At 48.3% G+C, this 18,953-nt stretch overlaps 1 protein-coding gene across 1 annotated transcript in view; it reads left to right on the plus strand.

The window, feature by feature from the left end:
- Positions 1–18,953, plus strand: part of NCAN (neurocan) — a 61,070-nt gene that overhangs the window by 39,443 nt on the left and 2,674 nt on the right. The window contains exons 8-14 of the mRNA XM_053372330.1: positions 4,196–5,476; positions 9,724–9,840; positions 12,621–12,734; positions 14,463–14,621; positions 15,847–15,929; positions 16,492–16,636; positions 18,751–18,933. Of these exons, the coding sequence (XP_053228305.1) occupies positions 4,196–5,476; positions 9,724–9,840; positions 12,621–12,734; positions 14,463–14,621; positions 15,847–15,929; positions 16,492–16,636; positions 18,751–18,933 (2,082 nt within the window). The remainder of the gene's footprint in view (positions 1–4,195; positions 5,477–9,723; positions 9,841–12,620; positions 12,735–14,462; positions 14,622–15,846; positions 15,930–16,491; positions 16,637–18,750; positions 18,934–18,953) is intronic.

Here is an 18,953-nt window from a genome sequence, read left to right on the forward strand (position 1 = left end):
CCTTTCATCGTAGCCCCTTTCTCCTGCAAAAGTGGGACCTGCAGGAGGGCAAAGGGCTCTTGTGCTGGGTCCTGGGGGATTTCCCGCTGGAGCATTTGGCTGGCTGCTATGATAACAGGACACTGGACCAGATGGCTGCAGGGCTCTTCTTAGTTTCTTACGATTTCTAAATGGAGCCTCCATGGGCAGAGCTGGTCTACCGCAGAGCAGTGGAGAACAAGAATGGGTGAAGACTATTTGCTCTCACATCCTATTTGTGGGCTTCCCTTTGGGGCAACTGGTTGGCCACCATGAGGACAGGATGCTAGAAGCTGGAAGGCCGCCTGTCATGGACGCTTTAGCTGAGATTCCTGCATGGATATGATATGATAATCTTTATTGCCATTGTCCCATACAGAACAACGAAATTGAAAGAATCTACATCAGACATTCAAAAACCAACAAGCCTGCTATCCCAGCTATCCCAGCCTGGTTAGCCCCCCAAAAAACTCTGATACCCCATAATTAAATACAATATACTCCCACAGAGACTACCTTACACTGCGTTTAAAACCAAAATCGCATTTGAATAGAAATTGTTTCTCAGGTGGCTAGTCCTAGTCTTTATAACCTTGTACCTTCTTCCAGAAGGCAGAAGCTGAAAGAGATCATTTCCGGGGTCACCCTCAGGGTCCCCTCCAACTCAACAACTCTATGATTCAACAGCTGGGTGGGCCACTGGCCTTATCCTGCCACTGCGTGGCTCTTCTGACATCCTTAAACGAAACATTTGTGGCACTGCGCTAATTTATAGTAATTCAGGAAGACTTCTCATAATACATCCACCTGATGAATCCCCCATGTTCAATTTTGCAGGGCTGAAATGTTATTAGCTTCTGTGGAGGCATCCCATAATAGTCAAGACTCCCCTTCATCCGCCTTGCCCTCTGCCTACCCTTTATCACCCCAGAATCTCCCAGTGCTGAGCCTGTCATTTCCTCCTCCCTCTCTCCCCCCTCCCCCAAAAGACCTGCCATCACCTTCAAAACGCCCGCAATCCACAAGGCACAAAGTGGGCATTCTATGCCAATTAGAGCATGTTTGCATCTTGATGGGATGCACTTATGCATAATTTCCGCTCAGAAAAAAAAGCCTTAAAGCCAATTAAGGAAGAAGCGTATGTATGTGTGTGTGGTCTCTGCAGGCGGAGTTATTTTGCAAATATGCATAATTTTGACACTCAGGGTTATGTGGAGAATTTGCCAAATTGTCCCAGGCGATGGCTCTCAAATTAAGAGAAAGTAGCCAGGCGGCGAGAAGTCAGGGTGGGGAGTCAAGATGTGTGGGAAATGGTCTAGGTGAGAAGTGCAAAATTCTCTAGGATCAGAAAGGGAAAGAGAGAAATCAAGCAGGGAGCATTCAGGAAAGTCTCACACCTTGCAATGATTCTAGATTCACGTATGTAGGTAGCTGTGTTGGTCTGACGCAGTCAAAATAAAAATAAAAATAAAAAATGGTCCAGTAGCACCTTAGAGACCAGTGAGATTGTCTGTCTCCAAACACAGCTCCAACCCTGAGCCAGGAGGTTTTACAGCCCTTCCAAGTCAGGGGTATGAAAGATTACCTGGATTCCAGTCCTTTGCTGGGCAAGGAGGGAATATTGCTCCAGCTGCCTGTGTGATTGTTTCAGGGCTTGTAAAAGGGGTGAGACATATCTGCAAAGGAGACTTATCTTGTGCAGCATCCTGTCCAGCCAGATACCCCAAATGGGAAGCCCCCCCAAGCAGGACCCAAGCACAAGAGTCTCTCCCACTCCTGCAGTTTCAGCAACTGGGACTGCGGAAGCATTTCTGCCTGCAGCTGTGGAGGTGGAGTCTAGCCACCAGGCCCTCTCCTCCAGGAATTCTTTTAACCCTCTTTTAAAGCTGTCTGGGGCGGTGGCCATCCTGTGGAAGGGAGTTCCATAGGGCTTATCTCCCACCATTTAGCAGAAGCGTTTCCACTCCGGAGGCTGCTGCTCTCTCTTTCTCCAAAACCTTCTGAAGGCCAGGTGGTTGATGGAGGAGCTAGAGGCAAAAGAACAAGGCTTGGCAACGGGGGCTCATTTTTAACTTTGTGAAGTCGGCCGCTTTTGCTGGAAGATTAGATGAACCTCAGGGGACTTGCCAACTCTATGATTATTTGATTCCAGCCGTGCAACAATCATACTTTTTTTTTTGGTAACTATTTCAGCTGCGCACACACACACACACACACACACACAAAATTCTCGGTTCACGAGCAAAAGGCATCACCAGAGTTTGAGGACACTTACCCAGTCAGGCAGAAGATGTCAGGGCAGCTGCACCCCCCCCCCAATTTCTCTGATGAAAAGAGGGACATTCTATTCCATGGGTAGGCAAACTAAGGCCCGGGGGCCGGATGCAGCCCAATCGCCTTCTAAATCCGGCCCACAGACGGTCTGGGAATCAGCGTGTTTTTACATGAGTAGAATGTGTCCTTTTATTTAAAATGCACCTCTGGGTTATTTGTGGGGCCTGCCTAGTGTATTTACATGAGCAGAATGTGTGCTTTTATTATTTTATCTCTGGGTTATTTGTGGGGCATAGGAATTTGTTCATATGTTTTTTTCAAAATATAGTCCGGCCCTCCACAAGGTCTGAGGGACAGTGGACCAGCCCCCTGCTGAAAAAGGTTGTTGATCCCTGTTCTATTTCATAATAATAATAATAACAATAAATATTATTAATTCCCCCCACTGACTGGGCTGCCCCAGCTACTCTGGGCAACCCAGAAAATAGGGGCACTTGGAGGGGGAGGCGGTCTGAAGCTGCAAAGCAAGGCCGGCAGGGTGTGTGAGCCCAAAAAAGAGAATTGGGGTCCATGTTGGACCCCTGGATCTGAGGGCTCCATCACCTGCACCTGTGGTGCATAGGAACAACAACCAAAAAAATAACCCCTCTAAGGATGCTATCTCTTAATTCCCCGCCCCCTGGAGCAGAAGAGGACCTCAGCAGCCAGGAGCAGCCTGCTAATGAGGAGGCAGTTGCCACGGCAACCACTCCAGAACGCTCCCTTGCATCAATCGTGGCGGGAGCCTTTTGTGACTGTACCACGGACAAACGGGTGGCTGGCGTGTGGCAGGGGGGAAGCAGAGAAGGTCAGAAAGGAAGAGGCCATGTTCAGTGGGGGAAATTTGGTGTGTTCTATTTATTCTCCTTTTTTTATTATGCATATGTCTTAAGAATTTATTTACTTATTCAATTTATATACCACCCTTTATCCAAAGATCCCATGGTGGTGTGCAACATTAAGGGCATAATATAATACTAATACTAATACTAATACTAATACTAATACTAATAATAATAATAATAATACACTGCTGTTGCTGGCATCCATTTCTTGAGAGACAATGGAGTGTGCCTCCAGGGGTGAAGTCAGACCTCCCCGGGGCTCAAGCCTGGGCAGTGTGTCTGGAGGTCCTGGGCTGCCCAGAAAAAAGACCCCCCTCTCAGCCTCACTGATGGGGTCCAAACATTCAGCCTCATTCAATGAGGTTCTAGTGTTATGAGAGATAGAGGAAAACTTTCCTCTTTTTTATAATTTTTAAATTAAATCTTCCAAATTATTACATACCTGCAATCACATATATTGTGGTTTTTTGCTGCTCATTTTCTTCTTGACTTCCCACCCCTCCTTCCCTAGTTTTTTTATTCCCCCTTAACAGCTGCATTAGAACACACCTGCATTTATTTTCTAAGCCCCCAAAATCCATTCTCTATTTTTCCATTGCTCATATCCCAAATCCTGCATATGATATCATATAAGGAAGATAATTTGATAGGTAGTCTACCAATGGCTTTCATTCTTCTATGAAAATATCATTCTTTTGTCCTCTTATTTTAGCAGTCGGTTTCACCATTTCTGCACAGTCCACCAGTTTTATAAACCATTCTTCCTTAACTGGAATCTCTTTGCCTTTCCATTGCTGTGCATGTAAAGTCCTAGCTGCAGTTGTCGCATACATAAAAAGGTTGGTCAGCTTTTTGGGAACCTCCGTTCTATTATCCCCAATAAAAAGGCTTTGGGTTTTTCGGGACTGGTCAATTCAAAGATCTTTTTCAATTCATTGTATATCATTTCCCAGAAACCCTTAGCTTTCCTCTATCAATGCATAATTTTATAAACTTCTATCCCCTGTCTTTGCTCCCAGGGTTAGCACCACCTGAGCATCGAGGCCACCCAGAAATGACCTTCTCCCCTGCTTCGGACTTCCTGGAGGACCCCAGTTCTGAAAAGACCACCCAGGGACACGAGGAGGCCTCTGTGCCAGAGAGCCAGGAACGGCCAACTTCTGATGAGCACCCTGATGCCTCCTCGCCAGCCACACCCAATGGGCCATTGCACCGTCTGGAGGCAGTTGCCATGACAACAGACGATGCTCTGGAAGGCTCTGTCATGGGTACCAGCATCCGGGGAGACTACCCTCAAGGGATCACTAAGCCTGGGGAGATCGAGGAGATCTTCTCTGGAAACGGCGATGTCACGCCAACCACTCCTCTGAAGAATGAGTCCCGGGCCGATGAGGCGAGTGGAGAGTCGGATTACGACTTCCGAGAAAGCCATGCCAGGGCTGTGAGTTTTGCAGAGGAGCTCCCTGGCTTGGAGGAAGCTGGGCAAGACTTGCCCAGGGTGGTTCCAGAACGATCAGAGAAACAGGAAGACACAGCAGGAGAAGACCCCGTCTTGCAAGAAACCACCCAGCATTCAGAGGTGGCACTGGCTGAGCTGAGAGGAGAAGAAGCCGTCACCCTCTCGGCAGAGGACATCCCTTCCCCAATGGCCGCCAATGACTACCCGCTAGTGGCACGGCTGATTTCTGGGGAGGCTGATGCTTGGGGGGCGGTGGGGGGCGAGGAAGCCGCCACAATGGAAATCAAAGGGAGGGCAAGCTCAGGGCTGGTGGACGGACCGGCCGTCACCAAGGTCCTGAATCTATCCAAAGCAGAAGACCGCTGGGAGGTCATAACTCCGAGCATGAATGGTCACTTTGATGATGCCGTGGCAGACCGATCCCCAGTCCCAGAAGCCGTCAGCTTGGTAGGGAGTAGCTCTGGCCCCCAGCAAGGCAAAGGCACCACTGGAACTCCCAGCCACAGTACAGCCCGTGATTTGATCCCTCCTGGGTTCCTCCCGAAAGGATCAGAAGACGGCGAGGACTTGGCATCTCGGGGGACGCCTGAGTCTCCCTCGCCTCCCTGGAGCACATCAGAACCTGCACACCACAATTTCGACACCTCTGAGCTGCCTGTTTATCCCAGCGATGGCATCATAACTGGGAAAGAGAGCGAGAGCTACCTCCCCACTGCCCCGGGGCAGATCCTTCCGATGGAGTCTGACGGGGGAAGTGGAGAGGAGAAAGGAGGCGACGTGTCTGCAGCCAAGGAGGTGGAGGGCCTGGCGTGGATTGGGGAGGTCAATGCCACCGTGCTTGGTGAGTTTCTTGCCACCCAGAAAACATTTGGGCAGGTGAGGGAGGTGCTGGGGGTTTTGAACTCTGGTAAGCCTGGCACACGGTTGGCGCTGTGGTCTAAACCACTGAGCCTAGGGCTTGCAGATAAGAAGGTCAAGGGTTTGAATCCCTGCAATGAGCTCCCGTTGCTCGGTCCCTGCTCCCGCCAACCTAGCAGTTCAGAAGCATGTCAAAGTGCAAGTAGATAAATAGGTACCACTCTGGCGGGAAGGTGAACGGCGTTTCCGTGCGCTGCTCTGGTTTGCCAGAAGCGGCTTAGTCATGCTGGCCACGTGACCCGGAAGCTGTACGCCGGCTCCCTTGGCCAATAAAGCGAGATGAGCGCCGCAACCCCAGAGTCATTCCCACCTGGACCTAACGGTCAGGGGTCCCTTTACCTTTTTAAGCCTGGCTAATATCATAGAATCATAATGATGGGAGGAGCCACGAGGGTCATCTAGTCCAACCCCCTGAAAAACCCCTAAGCAGTTCACATAAAATACAGTAATGTGTAGTAGTGGTTAGACCTGGGGGAGACCAGGGTTCAAGTCCCTGCTCAGCCAAGAAGTCCACTGAGTGACCCTGAGAGCCAGTTGCTGCTGCTCTTCCAAACCTACCTCACAGGGCTCTTGTGAGGAAGAGATGGAGGGGGGGGGGAGAACATACCCTCCAACATTTCTCCAGTGAAAATAGGGACATTCTATTCTATAATAATAATCGCAATAATTTTATTCTTTATACCCCGCTCCTCTGACTGGGTTGCCCCAGCCACTCTGGGCAGCTTCCAATGTATATAAAAACATAATAAAACATGAAACATTTAAAAACTTCCCTATGCAGGGCTGCCTTCAGATGTCTCCTAAAGGTTGTCTAGTTACTTACCTCCTTGGCTCGGGGGTCACAGAACTCCAGACCCTCCAACATTTCTTGGATGAAACTAGGGACGTCCTAAGGAAAAGCGGGACCTTTTCAAATCCGAAACAGGGATGGCTTCTGTAAGTCCAGGACTGTCCCTGGAAAATAGGGGCACTTGGAGGGTCTGTATGGGCTGTCAGGAACCACCTTTGATTTCTTTATTTCCTCCCTTCCTGCCACCCCAAGCTCTCCACACACCCCTTAGGGAAGCTTCCAATCCAATATTCATCACCCGCCTCCGCGCATCAGAATAGTCGGCGTGGAAGTGTCCTGGCGGCAAAGGCTTTGCTACACAGCCTTTGAAGTCTTTCACGAAGGAATGGGGAAAGCAAATAGACTTTTGGAGGGGTGGGGGAAGAACACAGAGGCAGGAATTTAAAAACCAACCAAGTTAATATTAAATAGCGCTCCTGGGGCTACAAATGGACGTGGAAAAATAATATCTCCAGCGAAAATAATATCATCAGCGCACTGGCGCACCCAGACACACAGACAAAGTGGGACAGGACTCCTGCACATTCAGTAACAGCAAAGGAGAATTATTAATGTGAGAGCATGAGGAGAGCCCTCCTGGATCCCAGACCCTCCAAGTGCCCCTCTTTCCCAGGGACAGTCCAGGATTTACAGAAGCTGTCCTGCTTTCTGATTCCGGAGTGGCCTCTTTTTCCTTAAAGGTAAAGGTAAAGGGACCCCTGACCATTTGGTCCAGTCATGGCCGACTCTGGGGTTGCGGCGCTCATCTTGCTTTATTGGCCGAGGGAGCCGGCATACAGCAACGGGAGCTCACCCCGTCACAGGGATTCGAACCACCGACCTTCTGATCAGCAAGTCCTAGGCTCTGTGGTTTAACCCACAGCGCCACCCGCATCCCTTAGGACATCCTTATTGCCATCAGAAAAATGTTGGAAGGCATGGAATACAATTTCCCCGATTGTCATCGGAAAAGTGTTGGAAAGTATGGATCAGGCCGGTGGCATCCTGTCTCCTCACAGTGGGCAGTCCCCACAGGAAATCCCCAAGCAGGACCAGAGCACGAGAGCACACAGCCTGTGAGTCAAAACAATGAGGGCTGGAATCTTGATTTATTTTTGAAGGAAATGGCTGTAGCGGAGTGGCAGGGCCCCTGCTGCACTCATCACATAAGAAGAGAAGAATGAGCTAGATGAGGCAGTGGCTCATTTAGTCCAGCTTCCTGTTCTCTCAGTGACTGACCAGATGCCTGTGGGAAACTCGCAATCAGGATCTGAGCACAAGAGTCCTGTCTCCTCCTACAGTTTCCAGAAACACGGATAAAGAAGCATTGCTAACTGGGTTGCCCCAGCCACTCTGGTTGGCTTCCAGCATATGCAAAAGCATAATAAAACCTCAAACCCTTCCCAATACAGGGCTGCCTTCTGATGTCTTCTAAAAGTCAGAAAGTTGCTTATTTCCTTGACATCTGACGGGAGTGCATTCCATAGGGAGGGCACCACCACCAAGAAGGCCCTCTGCCTGGTTCCCGGTAGCTTCACTTCTTGCAATGAGGGAACCACCAGAAGGCCCTTGGAAATGGACCTCAGTGTCCAGGCTGGATGATGGGGGTGGAGACGCTCATTCAGGTCTACAGGGCCGAGGCTGTTGAAGGCTTTAAATGTCAGCACCAGCACTTTGGGTTGTGCTGGGAAACATCCTGGGAGCCTGGAGGGAATGTGGTGCTCAGACATAAAAAGGTCCCCCCTCGCCCCCACTGCGGGCTGCCTGAGAATCGATAGGCTGACTCTACTGAAGGCGTCTTCTTCAGATAAGAGAGCGGCTCCTGCGCCAATGGCTTTTTAATGGTTATTTCTTGTGCTGGAATGTGCAGAGAGGGAGCCTGGTCCTCTCCAGCTGCTTAAGTGCCACTCGGAAGATGAAAGGTGCTTTCAACACGCAGCCTTTGCTTCAGAGAGGTGATCACGACGCCTGCGATTCCTGGCAACTGCTCAAACACCCACACGGGTCCTTCTCTCTAGCTTTCTTGAAAAAGAGGATTGCTGACCTGTTTCCCCGGAGACCGTTTGAAAGAGGGGCCTCGCTAATTGTAGGAGGGAGGGGATACCCGTCTTTGGCCCCCCGAACATGTTTCCAGCACAAGGGGAGAGGCAGGGGACTCTCAGTCGGCTTCCAAGACCCCTGATTTATTGGCTGAGTCCCACGATTTCCGAGCCAAGCGAGGAGTGTGGAAATCGTTAAATGGGGATTAAACGGTGCAAACTGCCTCGTTAGAATGGGTCATTATGACCGGCTGATTTACAGACCTAAGAAGAGTCTGCTAGATCAGGCCTATGGCATACCCTCCAACATGCCTCCAATGAAAAAAAAGGATGTTAATAATAATAATAATAATAATAATAATAATAATAATAATAATAATAATGGGACGCAGGTGGCGCTGTGGGTTAAACCACAGAGCCTAGGACTTGCTGATCAGAAGGTCGGCGGTTCGAATCCCCACGACAGGGTGAGCTCCCGTTGCTCGGTCCCTGCTCCTGCCAACCTAGCAGTTTGAAAGCACGTCAAAGTGCAAGTAGATAAATAGGTACCGCTCCAGCGGGAAGGTAAATGGTGTTTCTGTGCGCTGCTCTGGTTTGCCAGAAGCGGCTTAGTCCTGCTGGCCACATGACCCAGAAGCTGTATGCCGGCTCCCTCGGCCGATAAAGCGAGATGAGCACCGCAAGAACAGAGTCAGTCAGGACTGGACCTAATGGTCAGGGGTCCCTTTACCAATAATAATAATAATAATAATAATAATAATAATATACCCTGCCTGTGGGACTGGGTTGCCTCAGCCACTCTGCGCAGCTTCCAATATATATAAAAACATTAAAAAGCAAACATCAAAAACTTTCCTATCCAGGGCTGCTTTCAGATGTCTTCGAAAGGTTGTTTGGTTAACTCATCTCCTTGGTTCGGAGGTCACATAACTCCATAGCTTCCAACCCTTCTCAGATGGAAATAGGGACGTCCCTGGAAAATAGGGACACTGGGAGGGTCTGCCTTTGGTATGATCCTGCTGGGAAATTCCAGTCTCCTTAAGCTTTGCTTGAAAAGACAATGCCTGATGAATACTGGGCTCTGTATGCGGAAACTCAGTGTTCAGAGTAATAATATGCAGCTTTTTCTCCTGGCCCCTGTTTGGCGATTAGCAGAAGCAGAGTGGATTATGCAAAGCGAGATTATGCAGAGATGTTTCTCCTTTTGCATCCTGATTTTACAAAGGCGCAGAATTTGGTATGGCCTGATCTTACTGCTTTCCTCCCTGTCTCTTCTTCCTCCTCCTCCCCCCCCCCTTGCAGCTGAAACTGACCCCTGCGACAACGACCCCTGTTTGCACGGGGGCACCTGCCAGTCCAGCGGAAACCTCTCCACCTGCAGCTGCCCCCGGGGGTTCACGGGAGAGAACTGCGAAATAGGTGAATGGGTGCTAGGGGAGGGAGGATCTAGAATCCTAGAAGAGTTGGAAGGGACCAGGAGGGTCATCTGGTCCAGCCCCCTGAAATGCATGAATCTTGTGGGAATATTCAGGGATGCAGGAGAGGATATATTGTTTGATTATAGCCTTTCCAACTTGTGTTAACAAGTTCACAATTTTAGCAGACTAACATTCCCCCTTTGAAACTCACAGCGGATGCGTTTGCTCAGGCTCGCTAAAGCCTCTATAATAACTGTTCTGGTGTTTTCCCCTTATTCCCCCATAAAAGATAAGACACAACACAGTCTTCTTTAAAAGTATAAAAAGAGTTTACTCACATTCTGTTCACAATCGGATCACAGAAGGCAGACTTAGCTTAGAAAAGTAACAGACACCTGGAAACTATCCCTTTGTCCTCTCTTGACTGGAGGCCAAGAGAGCATCTTTGGCTAAGCAGATGGCTGCCCTGCCCTGTGCTTTTGTCGTTACCTGCACAGGTGAGGCCACACACACCTCTGGTCACATGCAGAGGAAGTTTGTCCCAGCCCAGAAGGAAACAGGAAGTTGACCTTCTGGCTGGACAAACATTTCTCCCCATGTGTAAACATTTTCACTCTAGGAATGTTGTACTTGACTGCTCTTGTGTTTCACATCCCAGAAATCTTTTGCCCAATGTGAGACTCAAACCTGAAATCTGCTCACATTTAGCCACTGTGTGTGTTTTTGTGTGATTGTGTGTGATTGTCACCTCCCTCTAACAGCAAACTCGGGTGCTGCGGGCTGACAGCTTTCTAACCGCTGGAGGGAAGGACCCATCTCTCTCAACAGATGGATAAAAGAGGGCTTTTCAGCAGGGGTAGTGGGTACAAACGAAATCATAGAATTGCAGAAGAGTTGTAAGCAGGGCCGGATTTAGGTTTGGTGAGGCCCTCAGCTCCTGAAGATAATGGGGCCCTTGATATGTCCAGCTGTCCTGTGTCAACAACAAATTGTCACTGTTTTTTGTGTTGAATATATGCTATATGGTAATTTATGGACCACATAGGTATCTAAAGTCATTTGCACATAACAAATAGAAGCCTACACAACACAAAACACTGTTGCTGTATGTAGGTTTTATTTTATTTGTTTTTTATCTTATATTTTGGAAATGTACATCCAGGTTTTTTTCCTTTAATTTTTTGGGGGGGCCCCAAGAGAGGGGCCCTAAGCTATAGCTTGTTTAGCTTATATGTAAATCTGGCACTGGTTGGAAGGGACCCCAAGAGTCATCTAGTCCAACCCCCTGGAATACAGGAATCTCAGCTAAAGCATCCATGACAGACGGCCGCCCAACCTCTGCTTAAAAACCTCCTGAGGAAGGCTCATACTGTTAGAAAGTTTTTCCTGATGTTTAGCTAGAATCTCCTTTCTTGTAACTTGAAGTCGTGGGTTCGAGTCCTACCCTCCAGAGCAGGAGAAAACAAGCTTGCTCCATCTTCCAGGCGACACCCAGCTGCTGCTGCTGCTAAATTTCGGTGGGTCCACTCTGAGGAAGGGTGTCCCTTTAGAGGGAAAAGGCATCTGGGCGAAAGATTCCTGCATAGCAGGGGGGTGGGCCAGATGACCCTCGTGGCCCCTTCCAATAATTCTATCATCCCATGATTTTGAAGCTGCGTGCTGGAAAATTCAGGACAGATAAACGAAAAGGCCTTTGGCTGACCACTGTGAGAAGAGGCTGCTGGACCAGATGGGCCGCTGGCCTGATCCTGCAGGCTCTCCTGATGTGCTCATTTAATGCCGTGTGAGGCTGTGAACACAAGAAAGGAGGAGGCGGCTGTGCATCTGGAGGACAGCTTTGAGCTCAGAGCCCATCTGGGCTTTGACAGGAGGCAGCCAGCTGCATCCAAAGAGGAGAATTAAGGCTCTCACAATGCTGCTTTTCTGATGCACCAGCACATCTAGGGCCACCCACGCACACCTGACGGACGTGCGAAAGATCACACACTTCGCACGAGACAGGGGCAGGAGGCCTGCCTCTTTCCAGGGTTACAGGGAACCCGGTCCATGGAGGTGGCCTCAAGGGCCAGATAGAGAGGTGTGGAGGGCCACACACCCACCCCTCCTGCCAGGCTGCTGTGGCTCACAGGCTCTCTGGGGCAGCAGTCTGACTGAATCTTGAGATGGTTGGTTTGAGCCCCAGTTGGTCAAAAGATTTCTGTTGGACTCGATGACCCTCGTGGTCCCTCTACAATTCTATGATTCTATGCTAAGAAGATAGGAAGTGACCTCTCTTTCCCCGAGACCAGTGGGATCTGTTAGAGTCTTAGAATCATAGACTTGTAGAGTTGGAAGGGACTCCAAAGGTCATCTAGGCCACCCCCTGCAATGCAGGAATCCAAACTGAAGCATCCATGACAGATGGCCATCTGTATGGCCGCAGGCTGGCTGGACCAATGGTCAGAGTCAAAAGGCAGCTTCAGGGTGGCAGAGGTTTACATCAGGGGTGGAGTGCCTCAGGGCCAGGATCCCAGTTGCGGCTCTCACAGCCTCGCCGAGTGGCCCTCACTGGATTCCCATCAGGCTGCACCCCCTCTCGCTCAGTAGAAGGCAGCTCCCTGTGTTGCTGTTCAAAATCACAATAATGAGGTCTAGGACCTTAGCTTTGTTTTTAAAGTTGCAGTTAGACCAGAGGGGGGAGCCACAAATGCATGGCCACTGGGGCTCTGTGTGGGACACACCCCTTCTCTCAAGGCCAGCCCCCCTCTAAAATGGGTCTCCTCTTTCCTCCTCCCCATACAGATATTGACGACTGCTTGTCCAGCCCCTGCCAGAACGGAGGAACCTGCATTGATGAGATCAATTCCTTCGTCTGCCTTTGCCTGCCCAGCTACGGAGGTAGCCTCTGCGACCGAGGTGAGAGCGGGGAGCCCCTTCCCTCTGCCCCAGCCTCTCTTCCATGAAAATAGGGGCATCCTATTCTACACCAGGAAGCTTCTCCCGTGTTTGATCCATAGCTGTCAAATTTCCCCTTTTCTTGCGAGGAATCCTATTCGGAATAAGGGAATTTCCCTTAAGAAAAGGAAAAAGTTGACAGCTATGGTTTGATCTTGTTGCACACATAGACGTCATATGCACATCAACATAGGTCACCTTGTGTTGTACAGGGAAAATGTGGGAGGGAAGGGATCAACACCTTCCACAGATAAATGGAATGAAATAAGATTTTGGCTAGTAAGCTGCCTTGGGGCCCTGTCAGGGAAAAAGGCAGAATAATAGTAGTAGTAGTAGTAGTAGTAGTAGTAGTAGTAGTAGTAATAGTAATAATTATTATATATAGTAATAATAATTACTATAATTACTATAATAAGGAAAGAAGATTCCACCTAAACATTAGGAAGAACTTCCTGACAGTAAGAGCTGTTCGACAGTGGAATTTGCTGCCAAGGAGTGTGGTGGAGTCTCCTTCTTTGGAGGTCTTTAAGCAGAGGCTTGACAACCATATGTCAGGAGTGCTCTGATGGTGTTTCCTGCTTGGCAGGGGGTTGGACTCGATGGCCCTTGGGGTCTCTTCCAACTCTATGATTCTATGATTCTATGAATAATAATAATAATAATGGAAACTGTGAGAATGCTCAGACAGTCAATTCTATTGAACTTAATGGTACTTAGTTATGAGTAAAAATGCTTAGGATCACAGTGTAAGGCTGCCCAGTCTTGACGCAGTTACCTGGGAGCAAGCTCTATTGAATACAGTGGGACTTATTTCTGAGTAGACAGTGCAATAAAGGAATCAACACTCCCTGTATTTCCTAAGAAATGGCTGGCTGCAGAAGCATTGCAGTTAAAGTAGACTGGTGACATTTTCCTTCAAAATTATAGGAAGGGCTTCGCATGCCAGCTTCACTGTCCACTTCATTTGGTGTGGAAATTTTCTTTTCAGGATAAGCACACGGCCCCCAGCCCCTCTCTCCAGGCCATACTTCCTGGCCACAGGCCACACCCCTTCTCCCTAAGCCACGCCCCCTCACCTGCCCTGCTTCTCACCTTCCTTGAGCATCAGAAGCCAGCCTACGGTGAAATTGACGTTTGTTGCAAATGTCAAATTTAATTAATATTTTTTAAAAATCATTTTTATTGATTTTCCAGTAAAAAACATCCAGTTAATATATCCAATCATAACACTCCAATTAAAATAAAAAACTAAAATAAAAGAAGACCAAATTATAGTCCAAAATATATTTATTAATTTTTCGGAGCTCCCCACAGTCGGGATCTCTGAAGCAAATCTCCACACCTTATTCCTGCTTCTCCTCGTTGTTTCCATAATTTCCACATCTCAATTTTAACGCTTCATAATTCTTTGTCCCTGAGTCCACAATTCTCAATTATGTGAAACATCTTATACTTTCATCCGTCGAATACAGCTTTGTTAATATATATTTTTCCAACTGTCTTTTTATCAGCGCAGCTAAATTTATTTAATAATAATACATATTTTAATCAAGAAGAAGAAGAAGAAGTTTCCCCCCTTCCCACGCTCCCTCCTCTAATCGCCCACAGGGTGCCCACGCTTCGCCTTAGACGAGTGTCAACTCTCAGGGCTCCTCTGCCGATTCTCACTCTCCTTTCTCTCCCGCTCAGACACGGAGGGCTGCGACCACAACTGGAACAAGTTCCAGGGCCACTGCTACCGCTACTTTGCCCACCGACGCTCCTGGGAGGACGCAGAGAGGGATTGCCGCCACCGGTCGGGTCACCTGACCAGCATCCATTCATGGGAGGAGCACAACTTCATCAATAGTAGGTTGGCAGTCCAGGGGTGGGGGTTGAGGAGAAGGAGGTGCCCCAGGGCTGGCGGGCAGGGGGAAGAATCCCAAGCAAGAGCGTGCTTTAATTATTTTCAAAAGAATGTATAAATCACTTAATCAAGTACAGTCATACCGCTTGTTACGTTTACTTCAGTGAATCTCAACCCGCGGCACGCGCAGACGAGGGTTGCGTTCTGCTCATGTTGCGAACAGGGCTCCAGAACGGATCCCGTTCGCAACCAGAGGTACCACTGTACTAGTCGTTTTATTACGGTCAATGACCAGTATCAAAGCAAAGGACATCAATTGCAGAAAAGCGCATGGGGACCATGTTTCTAGCAATGCTCATTCGCTATACAAAAATTCTTTAGATAGAAAAGAGACTGTTCTACCATTGAAATTATTTGAAGCAAAGTCCCTCTTATATGGTGCCCAGCTAGGTCTCTTTCCTAATTTGACGTCCTAAGAGCACATAGAATCTAAATTTCTAAAATCGCTTAATCAATTTCCTTTTTTAAAAAAAATGGGTCAATCAACAATCAATCAATCAATCAATCAATCTCCAAACAGTGTACCATTGGGAATCTCACAGGCAGGGCATGTGAGGAAATAGACCTTCTCTAGCAAATATCATGACAGAATCGTAGAGTTGGATCCCAAGGCAGAACACTGAACTATTGAGAGGCATAGGCTGGCTTCGCGGTTTTCCCCGCATCGTGAATTTTTATTTTTAGTACTGTTTTTATTTATTTTCATGGTGCAGAAGATAAGTTTTGAGAAAACAATGGTTACAACAGTAAGCAACAGGTAGCTTTTCGCATTGCACACACATCATGATTCGTGAATATTGCCATTTCAAAAATTATGGAACTGGTATCACGAAATGGACTTCAAACCTGTTTGGGGTGATATATCGATATATCGCCCAGCCCTCGCAGCTGCCTAGACCTCGTTGCTGGATGCAAAGGTGCACCATGGCAGTTAAAGCTCCAGGACCCCCAGAATGTAGGTCTGCCCCTGGTCGTCAGTCAGATGCACCCCAGTGGGGACCCCCCCCCCGAATAGAACCTGAGCAGGACAGCAGCAATTGCACCCTTGTTGCAATTCCCAGTCAGTGGCACTTTGGAGCAGGTGTGGAAAGTAGCCGTCACAGGTAGCAGCCGTGATCTCCTTCTCCTCTGCGCCCCGTGTCCACTCGCTCCTTGTTTTCCACACAGGCTTTGGACAGGAGAACACATGGATTGGCTTGAACGACCGCATTGTGGAGCAGGATTTCCAGTGGACAGACAACACCGGACTGGTGAGCCCAGCGGGTGGGTGGAAAGGGCAGGGGAGCCGGGCCGGCTGCCGCTGAGCTGGACGGACTGGTTAAAGACAACTATTTAAAACCTTTGAAAAAAATTAAATCAACCATAAGCCTTTTTAAAAAAAGGATTAAAACACATGTCAGCATTTCAACTTTGCTAAGCAAACATGTTTTTAGCAGGTGCTGAAAAGGGTACAGCAAAGCCAGCTGCCTTGTGTCAATTGGCAGGGAGTTCCAAAGTTACATTACATTATTATTATTATTTAAAATCAAAACAAAAAAAATTCTTTCAGTTTGTTTTATCTCTTTCTCTTTTGTCCTTTCCTTGTTAAATTTGCAAATGGCACTTCAGATTTTACAAAAAGAGAGAGAAGCTGAGCAAAAGTGAAACGGAGAGATTTGCTCCTACCTGGTGGTGACGGTGACACCCGCCCTGAGTGCCTCTTTGTATTCTAGAATTAGAGAATCGCAGAGTTGGAAGGGACCTAAAAGGTCCTCTAGCCCAACCCCTGTTCTGTCGGCTTCTAACTCCTTGTCGCCCTCTGCTGTTGGCTAGCAATACGAGAACTGGCGCCAGAACCAGCCGGACAACTTTTTCGCTGGCGGTGAGGACTGCGTGGTGCTGGTGTCCCACGAGACCGGAAAATGGAATGACGTCCCTTGCAATTACAACCTGCCCTACGTCTGCAAAAAGGATACAGGTAAACTCCCTCCCCTTTCTCTGATTGGCCATTGGCGTGTGGATAGGCCCCGCCCCAGTCTCTTATTAGGTAAGAGGAGGAAGGCGGAGTTTCCAGTTTTTTCTCCAAGCAGCTCAGGGCAGCATGCATCACGTTCTCCCCCTACTCCTTTAACGCGCACAGCACCCCTACCCCTACCCTGCGAGGTAGGCTAGGCCAGTGTTTCCCAAACTTGGGTCTCCGGCTGTTTTCGGACTACAATTCCCATCATCCCTGACCCACTAGGATGATGGGCGTTGTAGTCCAAAAACAGCCAGAGACCCAAGTTTAGGAAACACTGCTTAGGCAGTGAGAGGCAGGGAATGGCACATATGAGCTTTGTGGCCGAAAGGGGGTTGGGATTTGAACTCTGGTCTCTTCCAACTCCTAGTCCGGCACTCTAACCACTATGCAACACTGCCTCTCTAGGATTGCTTCTGCCTGGCCCCTGTCTGTTATTGAATCTTTGTCCTGCCTGTTATGTCTCTGGTTCCGTCCCACTCCAACCTCCACCCCAGCAGGCAGCGCTGCTCAATGGTCAGGAATGAGGACATGAATGAGCATAGAATCACTGAATTGTGGAGTTGGAAGGGACCCTGAGGGTCATCTAGTCCAACCTCCTGCAATGCAGGAATATGCAGCTGTCCTGCATGGGGATCGAACCTGCAACCTTCGCCTTATCAGCACAGTGCTCTAACCAGCTGAGCAATCCCAGTTGTACAACCCATCACCTTTTCTGTCTTGGGACTATTTGCTGCTGTTGATTTTTTTGAAATGCAGAGAGTGAATTAAAGCCGAGTTTCACATAATCAAGCCCTCTGGGATCTTAATTTGTCTGCTTCCCGACCCACGGAAGCCATCAGCGGTGAAACATTTCCCTCTTCAAGCCCTCTCCCCAGACAACCTCAATTTCCTCTTTATTAATGTGTTCGGAAATGAAGCCGTGAGGACGGTTGAAGCCCAGGCCCACCCCATTCCTTATCTGAGAAATTGCATTAACCACAAGCTGTTCACCCAAGAAATCACAGGCTTCCGATTCTGTGGGGTGTTGGTGGGTGAGAGCTGGCAATTTCATTTCATTTGTATGTATCTTAGAGCGTTAATAGTCATTATAGGCTCTCCACAGATATGTTTGTTATATTGGTAGGATAAATTTGCTATCTACTTATCTATGACTTTAAAATAAGTCATATATACCCACAATAAATAGATATCAGTAATATATCCAATAAAGTAATACATGTTCAATAATCTGTTAGAATATAGTAGCACAATAAAATTAACTGTCAAAATATCAGCAAATAATAATTGGACAGAAATTCACTCTCAACAGTTGCAGTAAATCATTATTAGTGCATCTGTTCCTGGCAAAATATCCAGCGCCAAGGTCTAATCCACAGGCCAGAGTGTCCCCCAATGCACTGTGTCCCCAAAGGAGCATCTCCACCCCTGTCATTCATCCTGGCCTTCTCAGTGGTGGCTCCCTTCCTGTGGAATGTCCTCCCATCTCCTTGACATCTGACTTGACTTGTCATCTTGACATCTCCTTGACAATATCTCCTTGACATCTGACTTTTAGAAGACATCTGAAAGTTTTAATGTTTACTTTGCTTTTATATTTTGCTGGAAACTGCCCAGAGTGGCTGAGGCAACTCAGTTGGATGGGCAGCATATTATTATTATTATTATTTAGTTAGGTTAGGCTGAGAGGCAGCAACTAGCCCCCATGGTCACCTAGAGTGAGCCTCAAGACTGAGCAGGGATTCGAACCCTCATCCCTCCCTGGTTCTGGCTCAACACTTTAACCACTACACCACACTTCCTCTCAAAAGAGGTCTGGTGTCTTTTATGCCTGCTTATGGGTTCCTGGAGGCCTGTGATTGGACAGACAGACCTTTGGCCTCATCCTGCAGGACTCTTCTTATTCTCCTAACAAACCAACCACAGGAACATTTCCTCTTTCGATTTTGTTGTTTCTTTGGTTTGTAAGCCTCCTTGTGCATAGTAATGTGGAAAAGCAGCATACAAATTAAAAGTGAAAGGAAAGGGAATTTCTCATGGCCTCCTCCTCTGCCCTTTTGCCCTCTCCCCTCCAGTGCTGTGTGGTCCTCCCCCCACGGTGGAGAACGCCTTCCCCATCGGCAAGAAGCGAGAGAAGTACAGCGTCCACGCCACGGTCCGCTACCAGTGCCAGGAAGGCTTCCTGCAGAGGCACGTGCCCACCATCAAATGCCACGTCAACGGGACGTGGGACAGGCCCAGAATCGTTTGCACAAAACGTGAGTCCCCAGGGAAGCGG

This window comes from Podarcis raffonei, chromosome 18 (assembly GCF_027172205.1).
Source record: "Podarcis raffonei isolate rPodRaf1 chromosome 18, rPodRaf1.pri, whole genome shotgun sequence".
Taxonomy (NCBI): domain Eukaryota; kingdom Metazoa; phylum Chordata; class Lepidosauria; order Squamata; family Lacertidae; genus Podarcis; species Podarcis raffonei.